The sequence below is a fragment of the Trichoplusia ni genome, chromosome 5 (assembly GCF_003590095.1).
Source record: "Trichoplusia ni isolate ovarian cell line Hi5 chromosome 5, tn1, whole genome shotgun sequence".
Classification (NCBI taxonomy): domain Eukaryota; kingdom Metazoa; phylum Arthropoda; class Insecta; order Lepidoptera; family Noctuidae; genus Trichoplusia; species Trichoplusia ni.
Window position 1 is genome coordinate 5,812,509 of NC_039482.1, and position 14,950 is coordinate 5,827,458.

Here is a 14,950-nt window from a genome sequence, read left to right on the forward strand (position 1 = left end):
AATCATTCGGTGACACATAACAACCGGTTACTTATGAAATCGATGGCAAGGCGTGGTCGTTGACGAAACACAATTTATGCCGACCTAAGGCCTACCATACCCTCTTAACGTGGGGCTATTGATGTTGTGGAAAAGAGATGGCGCTCTACGACGAGTAGAGCACTATCTCGCTCTGACAGCAAGTCTTTTTAGCTTTATGGTGGTAGAGCTCTTGCATTCAGACATTGTTCGTTGTTTATAACTTACTTATAACGAGTTTGTAAGCTTTTCTTAAGATTATCTATCCACAATGTATTTTTGAGTGTTCTGAACAATAAACAACACGTTTTTGACGACATTTTTTACAAAAACTACCTCTATTACAAAGACTTAAGGTTGATTTTTAAAGTGTTTTGTGATCAGGTGCGGTCAACTGTTAACGATAATTGTTTAAGCAAAGGTGAAGAAAATAATGATCTAAACACACGTAATGTAATCCATAAAGTTGTTGGTTTTGTAAAGTCAATGATACTTTAACAGAAAGACGATCTATCAAAATGGTTGCGCAAATAGATATTTTCCATCATTAATATTTCTAAATTGACATCGGTTTGCAGTGTGATAGCGGTTTACATTAGCATCAAAAGCAGTCAGTCTTAAAACAATGATTTTTAGATTATTTTGCAACAAATGCACAATATATCTCGTACAGATCATATCAATTTCTCAATAGAATGCTACATAACGGTAAATATTATAAAAATAATGGTGAAATGTCTTTTCAAAGTATTATCATAATTAATGAATTAGCGTTTTCGAAATCGATTTAATCGCATTATAACGGTACAACACTAATACTCCATTCAAAAGCTTCATTAATAGAGATTCGTAACTCAAGGTTCTCGACCGTAGTGCTGTCCACACAATATGTTAATGTAACAATAATGTTGGCAATAACGTGTAAAGTTTTTTCAACTCGTCAGTGACGATAGTTAACGACATTCGCTAAAGTCAAAGGCCATCGGAAAGTATCGTCGTAATAAAATCAAGCCACCTATTACAAGAACTTTGTGGTTTGTGGCCATTTGAATTACAACAAACGATTTATTATTTACAGAAAATTATTTAAGTACCTAAATTTGTTTAATTTTGGTCTAAGTAAGGACTGAACCGCAATCGCTTTGCAAAACATCTCGCAAACTAACGTTTAATACTGCAGATCGAGTGAAAGTAATGCGGTAACTGTATGAATTATGTATGTACGTGCGAGCTACTGGAATGCCGTATAACTTCCGAAAAAAAAACCGTATTACGCGAACAACGGCACGGCAATCGATAAGTCACGTGTTTCTACAATATCGGCAAGATGGCGAACGGTCATGTGACAGCTGTCAATGTTGCCGCGCTTTTACACTTACGTTTATTGCTGCTGTTTTTAATAAATTTTACTTTGAATTTAAATTGCTTTAATGTCACGGACACAGCACGTGGTATTAGCAACATTGCAGGGAGCCATAAGCGCTTCCTGGCACATTAAAATTTGAATTTTGCAAATGCTCATTAAAAATATTATGTAGTAAAATGTAGATAATATCTACAAAATAAGCATTTAATTAACACATACTCGTATTGAAAATGTGACTGATCAAATAAAATAACGTTTTAATTAGATTTATTAAGATCTAAGTTGTACATGTTTGGCGTTGAGACATGTTTTGATCTCATCAGACGACTAATATTTTTACAAGATATTTGAATGTATAATGAGGTACACAGTGAAAGAAATCCGGTTTCGTCAAAATTTCGCACAAGATGAACTGTATATCATACCTGAGTACTGAGAATGTCAACCGCCGATTTCTTAACGACTTTACGAGTTTTCATAATATTATTATTGTCTTATTTCTGTGGATAATAGCTATTTATTTCAACACGTGTATATTTAAGAACGATCCATCGTTAAAGGTACGTATGGTCATTACGTAGCCACCAAGCGAATTGATGTTCACATAGTTGTTTAAAAGATGTTTTTATTTCGAAAACTGACATTTAAGTGACATAAATCTTGTTGTAAACTATTAATCGTGAATAAATTGATAAAAGTCAGCTGTCATGGTTTAAATTACGTATTGCGTGTATGAAGTATAAGTTACCTACTATAATTAAATAGAGATGTAACTTCTTCAGCTTGTGCTTAATATCCTTTGCAAGCAAACGCTTTTTACTTGTTTCTTCTCTAAAAAAAGAAAAAACTCTGCTCGCAAAAGAGCAGCAAATTATCGACCAGGTCGTTTAAACAAGGTGTGTCGTCTACCTCGTTCATTGCCAAATCTTTACCTAACCATGGGAAAATTACTAGCCTGTACCATTATTCCTAAGTATTGGGAAGAATCTTACCTTAGTGTTAAGCGTGTGAGTGGAGAAGAATGAGCAGAGAAGAACGAATGCGGACAGCCAGTGGGCCGACAGCTGCGGCGTCGACTCCATGCTGAATCTGTAAACAAAGATATTTGACATTAAATATTAGTGGTTGTGGAAAAGAAACGACTGGGTATAAAAAATAAAAAAATATTCAGTCCTGAGTATTTTTTTCTGAAAAACTAATATTGACAATTAAGATAAACTGCTTTTAAAGTTTAGTAGGAGGGGCTTATGACGTACCAATATAGTAAAATGTATACGTTATCGTGTTAGTTTTATTCACAACTTGACCAATTTTTGTTTGGGGGACAAATTAAAAAATATAACATCGACGTAGGAACACTAAAAAAATAAATTTTCGTCATAGCCATTGCATTACAGTTAAGTTATCAAATATTTATTATGTTTAGCACAGTACCTACACACTTATATCAATATTGATATTATTTTAAAAGCCTTTTCTATTTATCTCTAAGTAAAAGTATTATAATCAGGATTGGCTAAAATCATTAAACAATAATATGTTGTAAGCTGGGTAACTTAACCCCTTATTAATTCTCGGTGCGGGCTAAAGCTTAGATCACATGATAGCCAGTATCTTGTAATCGCATTCTGCTGCAAATTACACCATGTAGTGTGTCCTTATCTCAACATATGTGTTTAATCATGAATTAATTGTTTCGTGTTTACTATATGATTATAAATAATAATAATATTATTGATGCGAAAGTTAGTTTGCTTTGCCTCTTGGTTTAGTGGTTTATAGCCTTGACTGCTATGCCAGAGGATATGAATTCATTTCCCACCCAGGAAAAATGATTGTGAGATGAGCACTATCATTTTTGTTTGGATGTAATGTATCTCTAATACCTAGGTATTAAAGTACTAAAGTACAAAATTCTCGTTTCACAGTGTACCTAATGAACTCCGAAACGGCTTGACCGATTCTCATGAAATTTTGTGTGCATTATTTTCGTACCCTTTTAGTTCATAAGACATGATAACGTTTGCACAGCAAGGTTCTGTTGTTGTCTAACACTCGTGCGATACATGATCTATTAAAATACTACAAAGAATTTCATACACTTTAAAGATTAGATCAAGATGTATGGAAACATGAACTCCCCTTGAGGCGTTATCTCGTTGTTACGTGTTTGTATGACTGTGACTCATTGTTTTGGTTTTAATACTTTCGGAGATCGCTATCATTAAATGCGTTTTGTTGAGCCGCGCCTGTAAGTCTGGATGCCGACTTTGAAACGTGCCTTTTGAAATCTGTTTTAACAGTATTTATTTATACTTAACTGTAGTTTGGTAAGACAACAGTCGAAAATTTTAATGCATTTTTGAAATGGGATTTTCTATTTTGTTTCAGGAATGTTTATTAATACTCGAATTTAGGCGTGTTAATGATAGAAACTATTAAATTAAAATTTTTGGATTCTTGTTGTGCCAACTCAAGTCTGTAAAAGCAATGGTCGGTCCATTTTCTAGTCATATAAAGTAGTCAAAGTCATGGTCAAGGTATCGCTGAGATCAGTTCACAAAAAAAACCCTTATAAGAAGAACCCTTCTCAAATCCCGATATAAACACTCACAGGCTGGAACATAGCCGAAAAAAAATCGATCGACATGCCTCTCATTAGTGTCCAACCCCAACCGAAATCCGACCTCTTTTGTCCAAAACTTTTTCCAAAAAATATCAACATAAACAAATCCAGCGAAACCTACGTAAGTACAGTTTCCCGAAGGTACGTAAAGTATGATCAGATTGACATATCAAGCGACACACCGACATGGACGGAAGTGAGCGGCGATCGGACAGATTGCGACGACCTTAACAACATCAGATAGCTTTCAATGTGTTCACAATTATTACGTGATAACAGTTTCTTGGTGGAAAAAGGGCGTATTTTTTTATACTGGGTATGTAGAGTGAGAATCTATTCAGGTCATCACAAATATTATATGTTTTGTTTTAAAAAGGTAACTTAGATATAGCGAATTAAATATAGGGAATAGGCCCATAGCGTCTCTAGCTGATATTAAAGATACCAATACAAAATGACTAGGTATGAGTGACTTAAATATGTCCGAGTTTTGCCAAAACACGTAAATATAATTGGAACTAAACCAACTGTTGATATTTACTCAGTAAAAATGGAAAAAACAATTGCTTCATTATCATAAAACGAAAAAGCATAGATTGAAAAAATCCCTTTAACACCAGCAGAACGATAAACAAACAAAAAAAGGTAGTCAGAGGTCGACGTCCTGGCTCTTAAGGACAATGTCTTTTCTCAGAAACGGACGCCGCGAAATATTAATAAAGGCCAGGGGGTCTACTACCACATCTTAAAACAAGACTACTTCAGCTGCGGAAAAGAGATAGCGCGCTACATGCCGTATAGCTCCGTCTCGCTTCAACAACTGCACACATTTTTCTTGAAGAAATAGTGGTAGGGGTCGTGTTCTGGGCCCCGATTCTGCTATTTGCAATGGCCGAAGAATGAATGGCAATTGAATTAAATTTAAAATTATTCCCATACTCTCAACCATTTTGCCAATATAATAATTGGAAATTAATTATATTGACCTAGATAGAGAGTACCGTCCCGTACTGAATTCCAATTATGTAGAAAAATGCTGAAGAGTATACGAAAATTGTCATTTTAAGCCAAATTTCATTCGTTCATCGGCCTTTGTAGATAGCAGAATTGGGGCCCTGGACACGTTTCCGGATCGCTTTGGTGACCGGTCCGGCACAGGTGGTGCGTGAGGTTGACTTATAAGGATATTGTTAACTGTTATACTTGTATTTACTTTTTGTTTAACTGATAAAGTTATTTAATTTGTTTTTCAAGTAAGTAAGCATTACATCTTTGGAAAGCTTTTGTTTCTGGGTGGGATCTTGATAGGAAATTTGTCTAAACAACACAAAGTACTACTTTAAATGATACTCCTATGTTCTTCTATGTATTGACCCCGATACTCAATAATACACTCCAAACTATTCTTTATAAAACTGTTGTCTATCTCATAAATTGCAATACAGTCCAAATTACTGTAAGAAAAACACTGATCAAAAAACGCTGTGTCAATAACTCACAACTGTTCATAAAACTCCATGTCATTATAATTCACTCACATCTCCCGATGGTAAAACGTACATCAAGACATTTAAAAATGTAACCCTACATTAAACACTTTTAAAATTACATCACAAGTGCCCTTTACCACCATAATATATTCCATTTAATCGCCATTACCCATTTCATAACTTGACGGACAAAAAGTTTAGTAAGAAGTAGGTACAGACAGCATCAGAAGTCGTCACAATCATTTTAAAAAACATTTGAAAAGCGTATTTACTCGATTTCAATTTGTGCTATCAGGTAACACAATAAGCTAAAGTGATAGAATAAAAAAAGTACTTCTGTGGCTGACTGTACATCATGACTGATATCGTAAATTAAATTACAATATGTCATTTATAATAATTATGAATCGTTGACATGAAAATGTCTGGCAGGTGACGCAAACGCAAAAGTTTAAGTATTAATAATATAATAACAGCTTGCAGCATCTTGAGATTTCGCACAGTGATATTATATGCCTACATAAATCTATTTATGAAAGTTGATTTCATTTTTTGAAATTATGTGGAGTAGGAGCTAATGACGTCACTGGTCGATGACAATACTCACGCAAAACATAGGGGTTAGTTTAAAAGCGAGAGTGAACCCCAATCCTAAACTTTAATTTGCTATATCTGATTTTTAGTTATTCCGAAATATCGTTCTACATTTTTTTTAATTTGAAAAAATAATATATCTCCATTTTGATATTTTATTAATATACCTAGACAGAAAACTGACAACATTGCCAATTAACATCATTATGATCAATTTTCCACACTTGTACCAGTCAAATATTAGGATACTATAAAAAAGGAGCTAGTCTGTCAAGTGCACCTAATAAGCGTCGTCTCAGCGTCACTCACGTCATCTCGTCAAAACATTATCGTCATTTACTCGTCATTCATTTGTTTGAGACAACAACTCCAGCTGGCGAGTGCACTCAAGATGAATCTCTGTAATAACAAATATAATTACGACGCTCTTATAGGCACGGGTCAATTGCAATAATATAAAAGGTACCTACTTCGTTACTTTATGTTATAAGCGGAAGTTTTGCCGGCCTTTATTCAAGAGGCTGCAAGTTGCAGCGAGTCGAGTGAGCTAGTGTTTATCAATGTTTAATCCTTCTCTGTTATTATTTCTATAATAACGGTACTCATGCGAATTTATCAGAATTGTCCGAATAGTTTCAGACCAAACCGCTTTCGAACCTTCATACAATTAGGTACTTAGAACCGTAAAGCCACGACAAGTTTGTAATTTGACAATACTGGCTAGCGTTTCAGACAAATTTTAAAGAAAAAACTATTCTCAACTAAATAAATAAGAACAAATCTCAAAAAAAAAATCAATAAGCACCTATTCTTTTCAACAATACTCTACACTTACCACAGCCGCTGACAAACCAGCTTAATCGTAAAACAGTATAGTTTTGACACAACCCACAGTTTTGCATGTCAAATAAAATGTTGTGTCAACGTGAGCCATTCCGTTTTATGTCTGCACATTGTCTGAGAATTGCGAAAAGTATTTACGAGAGACCGTACAAACTACAAAATATATGTTGTATTTTGTAAAATGTTCGGTTTGCAAAATCGTTATATTTTTACAAAAAAAATGTATGGGTTCTTAAGGAAAAGTAAAGCAAATAACATATTTACTACCCTTCGTTGAAAAACCAAGGATTTTTTTAAGATAGCCATACATGTTGCGGCCTTACATTATTATTCCTTAAAGTTTGTAAATATCGACGCAAAAAAAGCTGTTAAAAGTTTGACGTGTCAGTCTCATTCATCATTGGCCTAGCCTTTTTCCCAACTATGTTGGGGTTGGCTACCAGTCCAACCGGTTTCAGCTAAGTACCAGTGTTTTACAAGGAGCGACTGCCTATCTGACCTCCTTAACCCAGTTACCTGGGCAACACGATACCCCTTGGTTAGACTGGCCGTCAGACTTTTTCAAGCTTCTGACTACCTGTAACGACTGTCAAAGATGTAGGAATAACAGCCACAATTTAACGTGCCTTCCGAAACACGGAGGAACTCGTTATGACAAAGATGGTCACCCATCTACGGACCAACCGCGTCAAGCATAGCTTAACCTGTGATCGAATCACTTATGCGGTTATAGCTTAGCAACGAGCTCCTCCTTTGACGTATCAGTCTATCTTTCCAAATAATACGGGCGTAAAGATCTTTGGAAATTAAAGTCACTTATGTAGCCTTTATACGAGTTTGAATTTAAATTATTTTAAAAGTTTTTTTTTTAGTTTGACACCTAGCACGGAATGTAAATGATTATTTACATACAAATTGTAAAATAATTAATAATATATTCATGGCTTTTTTTCTTCAAATTAGCATAAAATAATCAAAATTTTCGCACTGCTATTAGTGTTTTTACAATAGCTATGCAAATAACAGAATCTATGATCACGATCACGATCTTTGTTTAATACGACCTAAAAATAACTAGTTTTCGTTTAAAATAACGTTGGTTAACTGTCGACACCAAGAAATGAGGAAACCACCTATAATTACATAATTATGTTTGTTTTGTTTTAATTAATTAACTAAACCGCCTTGACGTTGTTAAGAATCGAAATAATGCGGGATATTTATTGGTCATAATATTATATTTCTATATTTGTTGCATTATGTGATTATGAATAGTATGAATGAATGTTCGAGAACCAAGGGCACTGTGAAAAAAATATTGTATTGGTCACAAAGACACTTTGTTCCTGGCATTATTTACTTAAATAACTTTGCTCTTAATATGACTTGTTGTATACTAGCTGAGCCCCGCTGTTTTACCCGCAATCTTTTCGTTTACATTGTCAATGGGTGCAAAAACATACACACTTCAAATAAAAAATTACTAAACCGAACTTCTGAAGTTTTGTGATCACCAAATAACAGCAATTTCCCATTAAATGGAAAAAATATCAACAAATAGATTTTCATCCAGACCTAAGCTCTAAGACAGTAACCATAAAAAAAATAAGTCAGTTCGAAATTAGGCTGTAAGCAATAACAATTGATATACCAACGGAAGCTCCGTTACATGCTCACATAATGTTTTTAAATTGAAAGTCAGATACGCGTATATACTTGAAATCCTAAGACATCTAGTTCATGCAACAGTCTTCCAATCTTAAAAAAAGGTTACATCTAAAACCCAACATATAGTAGCAATAACCGTTATACAGAAACTAAAGACTTATTAAGATTAGAAGAGAAATCTCGGTCTAGTTGAATTACATTGCTGGCTACGGTAGATCACTTTTGACACCAGACCTCATCAGCTACGCAATGTATTGCAAACCGTACGATATTTCCTGTCTCGTCTAAATGAGCCTTAACAGAAATGAGAAACCGCAAAATCTTCTTACAAAACATCTTTGTATGAAGCGTGTGAAGTGATGTTACGACATACAAACCAAATGTCCGATTTTACGAAATATCACCAATTTAGGAGACGAGATTCTTAAACTTGGTAACTGTACGAAAATAATGGTAATTTTAGTTTGAAATATAAAAAGTACCTAAGTAAGATCTCTATACAATTTTCAGTTTTTGTAACATTTTTTTTTTTGTTTAATTTGCTATGAATCTACAAAACACAGTATACGGCATTTTTCAAATGAGAACTGTCTTATTTGTAACTTGTATCTAGTCGTTTTTTGGGCCCAGAAATCCATTATTTAAGACCGGTCCGACTAATTTCATCTCCAACGACACTTGCATTACACATTACCAAAGCCCTAATCTCAAAAAAGATCTCCTAATACTCATGTCAAAAAAACTTCCTGGCCTTAATATTATTTCTTCAAACACGTTTCAAAAAAAGTTAGTCACAAGAATTGAGGAACTTTTAAGAAAAAAGTTAAACAGCAAAGAGGTTGTAGCTACCTATACAGCCTACTTGAAGCTTTGTCAAAGTTTTCTTTTGTCAACGCATTACTTAACATGGACGCAACACACGTAACGCTGATTATAACAAGGAATTTGAACAATAAAAATAACTACAAACAATTAAAAAGGATATCTCGAATGTTTCGGAATCGTTAGTGAGAATGTTTGACAAATACGGTGAGATATTTTAATTGCATTTATTATACGCATTGTGGACATTGCTTTAATATTTTGTCTATTTTTTTATAGTGTGGTAGCAATGAAAGCTTTTCAAAACAAGAATACATTCCATGAAAAGCTGTTGGGCTATTAGGTAACCAGGATTGACACTTATAATTCAATCAAATTATCACGTATAAATGTCAATGGTCTCCATATAACCAGTGTCAAAAACATGCATTTTGTAAATCAGATTTGACTTTTTCTGCCGACTATAAATACTTATTAAGCCACCACCCACAGCATATAGAGCCTTAGAAAGTTATTAAGAAGTAAAGTTACAAAATATCTCGATTATTTGACCGTAAGAGAAAATTACACATTTGTCAATCCATATTTACCAAACATGCAAAACCGTGATGTAATAGAAAAAAACAAATCGCCAAAAATTCAAAACAAATCCGTATCATGACAAGAACACAAACACAAAAACAAATATCTAATAACGTTACATACATGAATGCATCTTATGCGCTTGCGCATCATTATGACACCTTCATTGTATTAGCACAAGCAGTTCGGCCAGTCGGCTGGCAACATTTTGTAATATTTTGTAAAAGTGAATGTTAGACTAAAGAAGATACTCTTTGGTACAAAGTAGTATTTAAAACTATCAGTTACGATTTAATTTCTTCATGGATAGCTGACTGGTTGAGGTCACCACCACCCTTCTGTGATTTCAGCGTTTGTGTGCTCCACGAATGCTTGTTCCGAGTCTGGTTGTCTTCGTGCATGTGACTTGAATGTTTGTAAAAGTTCCCGCGACACAAGGATTCTTAGTGCAAATGTAGTTATCAAAAAAAAAATCCACCGAATAGTCCCAAACACCAAATAAGTCAATAAAATATGAATTAAATTACAAATGATCTCAATTAATTTAAAAACGGAATCAATTGAAATGATTTTTGTAATTTGAATCTAAAAAATTTATTCTTTCCCGTCAAGACGGGAAATCAAGTCCAGCATAATTATAACTATTTCATCATACACAGATTACAGTACTTATCTAGTTAACTATTCGGTTACGAAAACTAAGCTATTATGATCGGTTAAGTACCTAGTATTACGTGTAAAGGCGAAAAGAAAGCGAGTTAATTATCTATTGTGCTTGATTTAGTTCATAATAAACTTGTTCAGATTTGTATGTATGATAAATTGTATGTAGTTAGCTGTGTATGACGTATCTATTAACAGAGCAAGCAGTAAATGTTAGTATATAGTATTGTCTATCTCTTTCTAACAAGGCATGTGTAAAACAGATGAATGATATTTACTGCTGTCACTTTTGATATCAGGTACGTCAATTGGCATTTGAATTTGGAACAATGCTTATTAAACCGTGAGTTCAAAACATGGATTCTTGAAAAAAAATACTGGCCATAAAAAAGTCACCAAAAAGTTTTACCGTAAACATCTGACACTAAATGAAAAAATAAATCACTAGAAGGAATTACATCAAACTGTACTTTTTCATCGCCCACGCTGGAACATTTCCTGCTAATTGGCAACTCAGATAAGCCTTTGGCGGTCACAACTTCACTTATATTAAGTATGTGCTTTCTTTGACGATTATATATTTAAGATAAAAAGAAATAAACCGAGAACGTTGACCTTTCGAGGAAGTGTTGGGCCGATATCCCGGGGAACGAATTTATTGCGATAAAATAACGAGGCAATTGTATAAGAGTAATTAACGATACGTCGAGTCGATAAGCATAGGGATGTGCAGGATATAAACGGAGTTTAAAATGGTACGAATAGTGATGTGCCATTACTAGCTTTTGAAACAATAAATATTGTACATTGTGTTATTGTATAAGCATACATATTCGCTTTTCATTAAAATGAGTCAAATACAATTTATTCGCTAAAAAGATACCTACTTTAAGGTTAACAAATTGTGATGTTTTAGTTTAGAAAAGCCAAATATTTTATTTCTTTACTCTTTGTGTCAAACTTTCGAATACTTTAGAACATACTTAATCCAATACATTTGCAACGTATCTAGAGACTTATCCTCCATTTTTGTTTAGATCAAAAAAAGGGAAAATCTACAAGAACTTTCACACTTACAAATCGTACTAAATACGCGGCAAAATTGGATGAAAGTCAACTTACCAAATACCTATTAGGGATTCTTCACACGGTCATGTTTTCACATGTCCCGTCCAATGAATATTATAAATTCTGCACTCGCAAGCATTGTGAGGGGAATCTCATTTTCTTGCTTTCTTTATTTTTTACATCTATGAAAGTTGTTTATTTATAAACAGTTGTCACCTTGACTGAGAAAAGCGTAAAAATTGTCGAGTAATATTCCGTTATTTGTGTTAGTAATCGTTTAAAATGTTTCTTAATTGCTTAAGTGAGAGTTTTTATTGATCAAATGCTTCTAAAACTCATTTACAAATTAGTTTTTTAGGTCAATAATGAACGAACCTGCCAATGACAGAAATACACCATCTGCATTTAAACTATTATGCTAAAATCCTTTTATAACATCTTGATATAAAATGACACTGTGCAAGCTGAGAATTTTAAACACCTATTAAAATTAAAACCGTTGTAAAATCCAACAGTTAAACAACAATAAAATGCAATGTTACAATAAAATAAATATTAACATATCCTCTGTATAATGCGCCTTCTTCGCCATTCAAGATAAGTCGAAACAACACTCGGAAACCATACAACATTACTTTTAGTACACCAATCATAAATTCCTATCATCATATCGCTATAAAGTATCAAAATTTAAATTAAGCTGTACGTGCCTCGCCTTTGCCTGGGCGCCGCATCAGAGAAAAAAGAAAAACCAAAATGGCGCTGAATAAAGTAAACACGGCAAGTGCGTTTAATGAATTTTGTGTCACCATTATTGCATAACGGGATGAACAGTTTTCTGTTAAGCAAACTCATTGGGATTTTATAGGGTCAAGGAACCTATAATTGCCAGGTGAACAGTGGGGGGCGCAAAACTGTTGATTCGATTCGGTATTGTGACAGTAAAAAATGTGCGGGCCAACGGCCAGGGTCAGTATGGCATCTAAATAATAACATCTGGAAGCTCGCTCTTAGATTATTAATCGATATTAATTGCGATGATTTCATAAATCGATATTAATCGATGAGCTTGTATTATAAGCAGTAGGAGGCAGCTTTCTTATGAACATATTTTTCTAAAAGCAATTTAGATGGTAAAGTGAATCGAGTATTTTTTTCGAGCGTTTTAGAATAATCGATAGCTCCGTAATATTTTACTCATAAAACAATTAATCTTAAAGCAGCGCTATAGATAATTATGAATGTAAATATCTGCATGCAATATAATGTTATTTAACATTCTAGAACATTCTAGAATACAAGTAATCGAGCAAAATATAAAGGAAAACAAAACGATTCTACATTTACTAGTGAAAGTCAACGTTCACGGTTTAAAACTAAAAGTTAACCTAAAATTAGATAAATTAAGGTCACAGACGATTTAACCTTCAATTAAACCGATATTTCTTTAGTTCAACGTCACCGTAACTTTAAGCTGACGAAATATTTATTTAAGTTTTTAAGAATAACTCATAGACAAGCATTTGACATTTTCAAACTCGTTTTATGAAATGACATAACTTTACAGGAAGTCACTAGACGAAATATAAACAAACCGGCTATTGTCATAATGTTTAATTTTATATTAATATTTAATTAAATATAAAAATACTAATCTCCAAGTAATTTTCGTAAGTATGGTATAATTGTACGTTTTTTTTCTAATCAGCCTTGACTCTTGCTATATCAGCTGTTAAAATTATCATGTAGTTGTAAATGGCGTATTGTAGTCAATGGTAGTGGTGTGTTAGTCGAGCGGCGGAACAGTCGATGGACCGTAAACAAATCGAATGGAATGAGCTTTAAAATGAATGAAGTTAACCGTGAATGAGAATGAAAGGAAAACGCAGCCATATTGCTTGTTCCGCATGGGGGTTGGTATGATATGTTTTTTTTTGTTTTAATTTTAATTATGACTTTATGATGGTAGTTAGTACTTACTTAAAATGCTAGCTGAGATTAAATCAGTCAGTGTATTAATGAGTCTAAGCAAGCATTTTATACAAAAAGATAGAGAAAAAATGTATGCAGGCAAACTATCATTGCAGTATGAAACAACTTTTCTTCAAGTTTCAATTTTGCACATGTCGCTATCTGGCTTCAAACTGAGCAGAACTTCTAGTACTTAAAAGAAAAGCGAATAACTGATATAACATACTCTAATACATTCAAAATATATAAATTATTTCGTGCAATCCAGAAAATAAGTTCAACTTACAAAATACTGGAATAAAAAGTGAGCAAACGACATTATATGAGCTTAAACTCTTCAGATGACAACGCATGCTAATAAAATTATGAATTTCTTTAAAGCATAATAAATTTTACAAAATGGTCTCCGCATTTGCTTTTAAGGCAGTTATTTTTTATTGTCGACGTGCGTTTAGTAAAATATTGTCGTTTAATATACAATAAATACGCTTAATGTGAAATTATTGTTATAATTCATAAATAAATTCGTTTATGTAATACACTTTTTTTGCGAGTGAAGTAAAAAAGTCTTTGCAATAAGTTTTATACATTAATTCCTTATATATTTTTATAATAGTATGTCCGAGAGTCTGGCATTCAATTTTGAAAGACAAGTCTGACAGATCTTAAAACGTTAAGTATGAAAAACTTTGACAATTATAAATATGAGCATTTTTTACACTAAAAAATGTTTAGAACTCAATTAAACTGCTTAAACGGATAAACACTTTATCTTTGACATTTAATCATTGTAATTAATGACGGATAATTCGTTAAATTGAGGAACATTTGACGTAACGTGAGAAGTCGCCATTTTGTTAAAATTACAAACGTCACCGTTTTTTTGGCGCGAATTTTTGTTCCTAGAGGTCGTACTTAATTTAACAATATTTGAGTTATCTATTTAATATATTATTGACCGCAACAAGAGAATACTAATCCAATTATTTATACCCCGCCCTGTTCGATTTACGTAGTGAGGAAGAATCAAGTTGGCTAATAAAAAATCACGATTATTTTAATGAATTTCATCACAAAGTTTTAAAATAAAGAAAAGAAGTACATTTAATTAATACTGAACATTGGTACATACTACACAGCTTTGAATTTCATTATTAAAACCACCCAGAAAGAACGCAACACATTCCAAATCTTTCTTCACAAAATACACTTAAAAAGCTTCAACTAATTAAAATTTCT

At 33.2% G+C, this 14,950-nt stretch overlaps 1 protein-coding gene across 6 annotated transcripts in view; it reads right to left on the reverse strand.

Moving 5' to 3' along the window:
• The window catches only part of LOC113494197 (A disintegrin and metalloproteinase with thrombospondin motifs 16), a 130,527-nt gene that overhangs the window by 73,403 nt on the left and 42,174 nt on the right, over positions 1 to 14,950 (reverse strand). For all 6 annotated transcript variants that reach the window (XM_026872407.1, XM_026872408.1, XM_026872405.1 and 3 more), the window contains exon 2: positions 2,377 to 2,473. In XM_026872407.1, coding sequence (XP_026728208.1) covers positions 2,377 to 2,466 — 90 coding nt within the window. In that variant the 5' untranslated portion in view covers positions 2,467 to 2,473. The remainder of the gene's footprint in view (positions 1 to 2,376; positions 2,474 to 14,950) is intronic.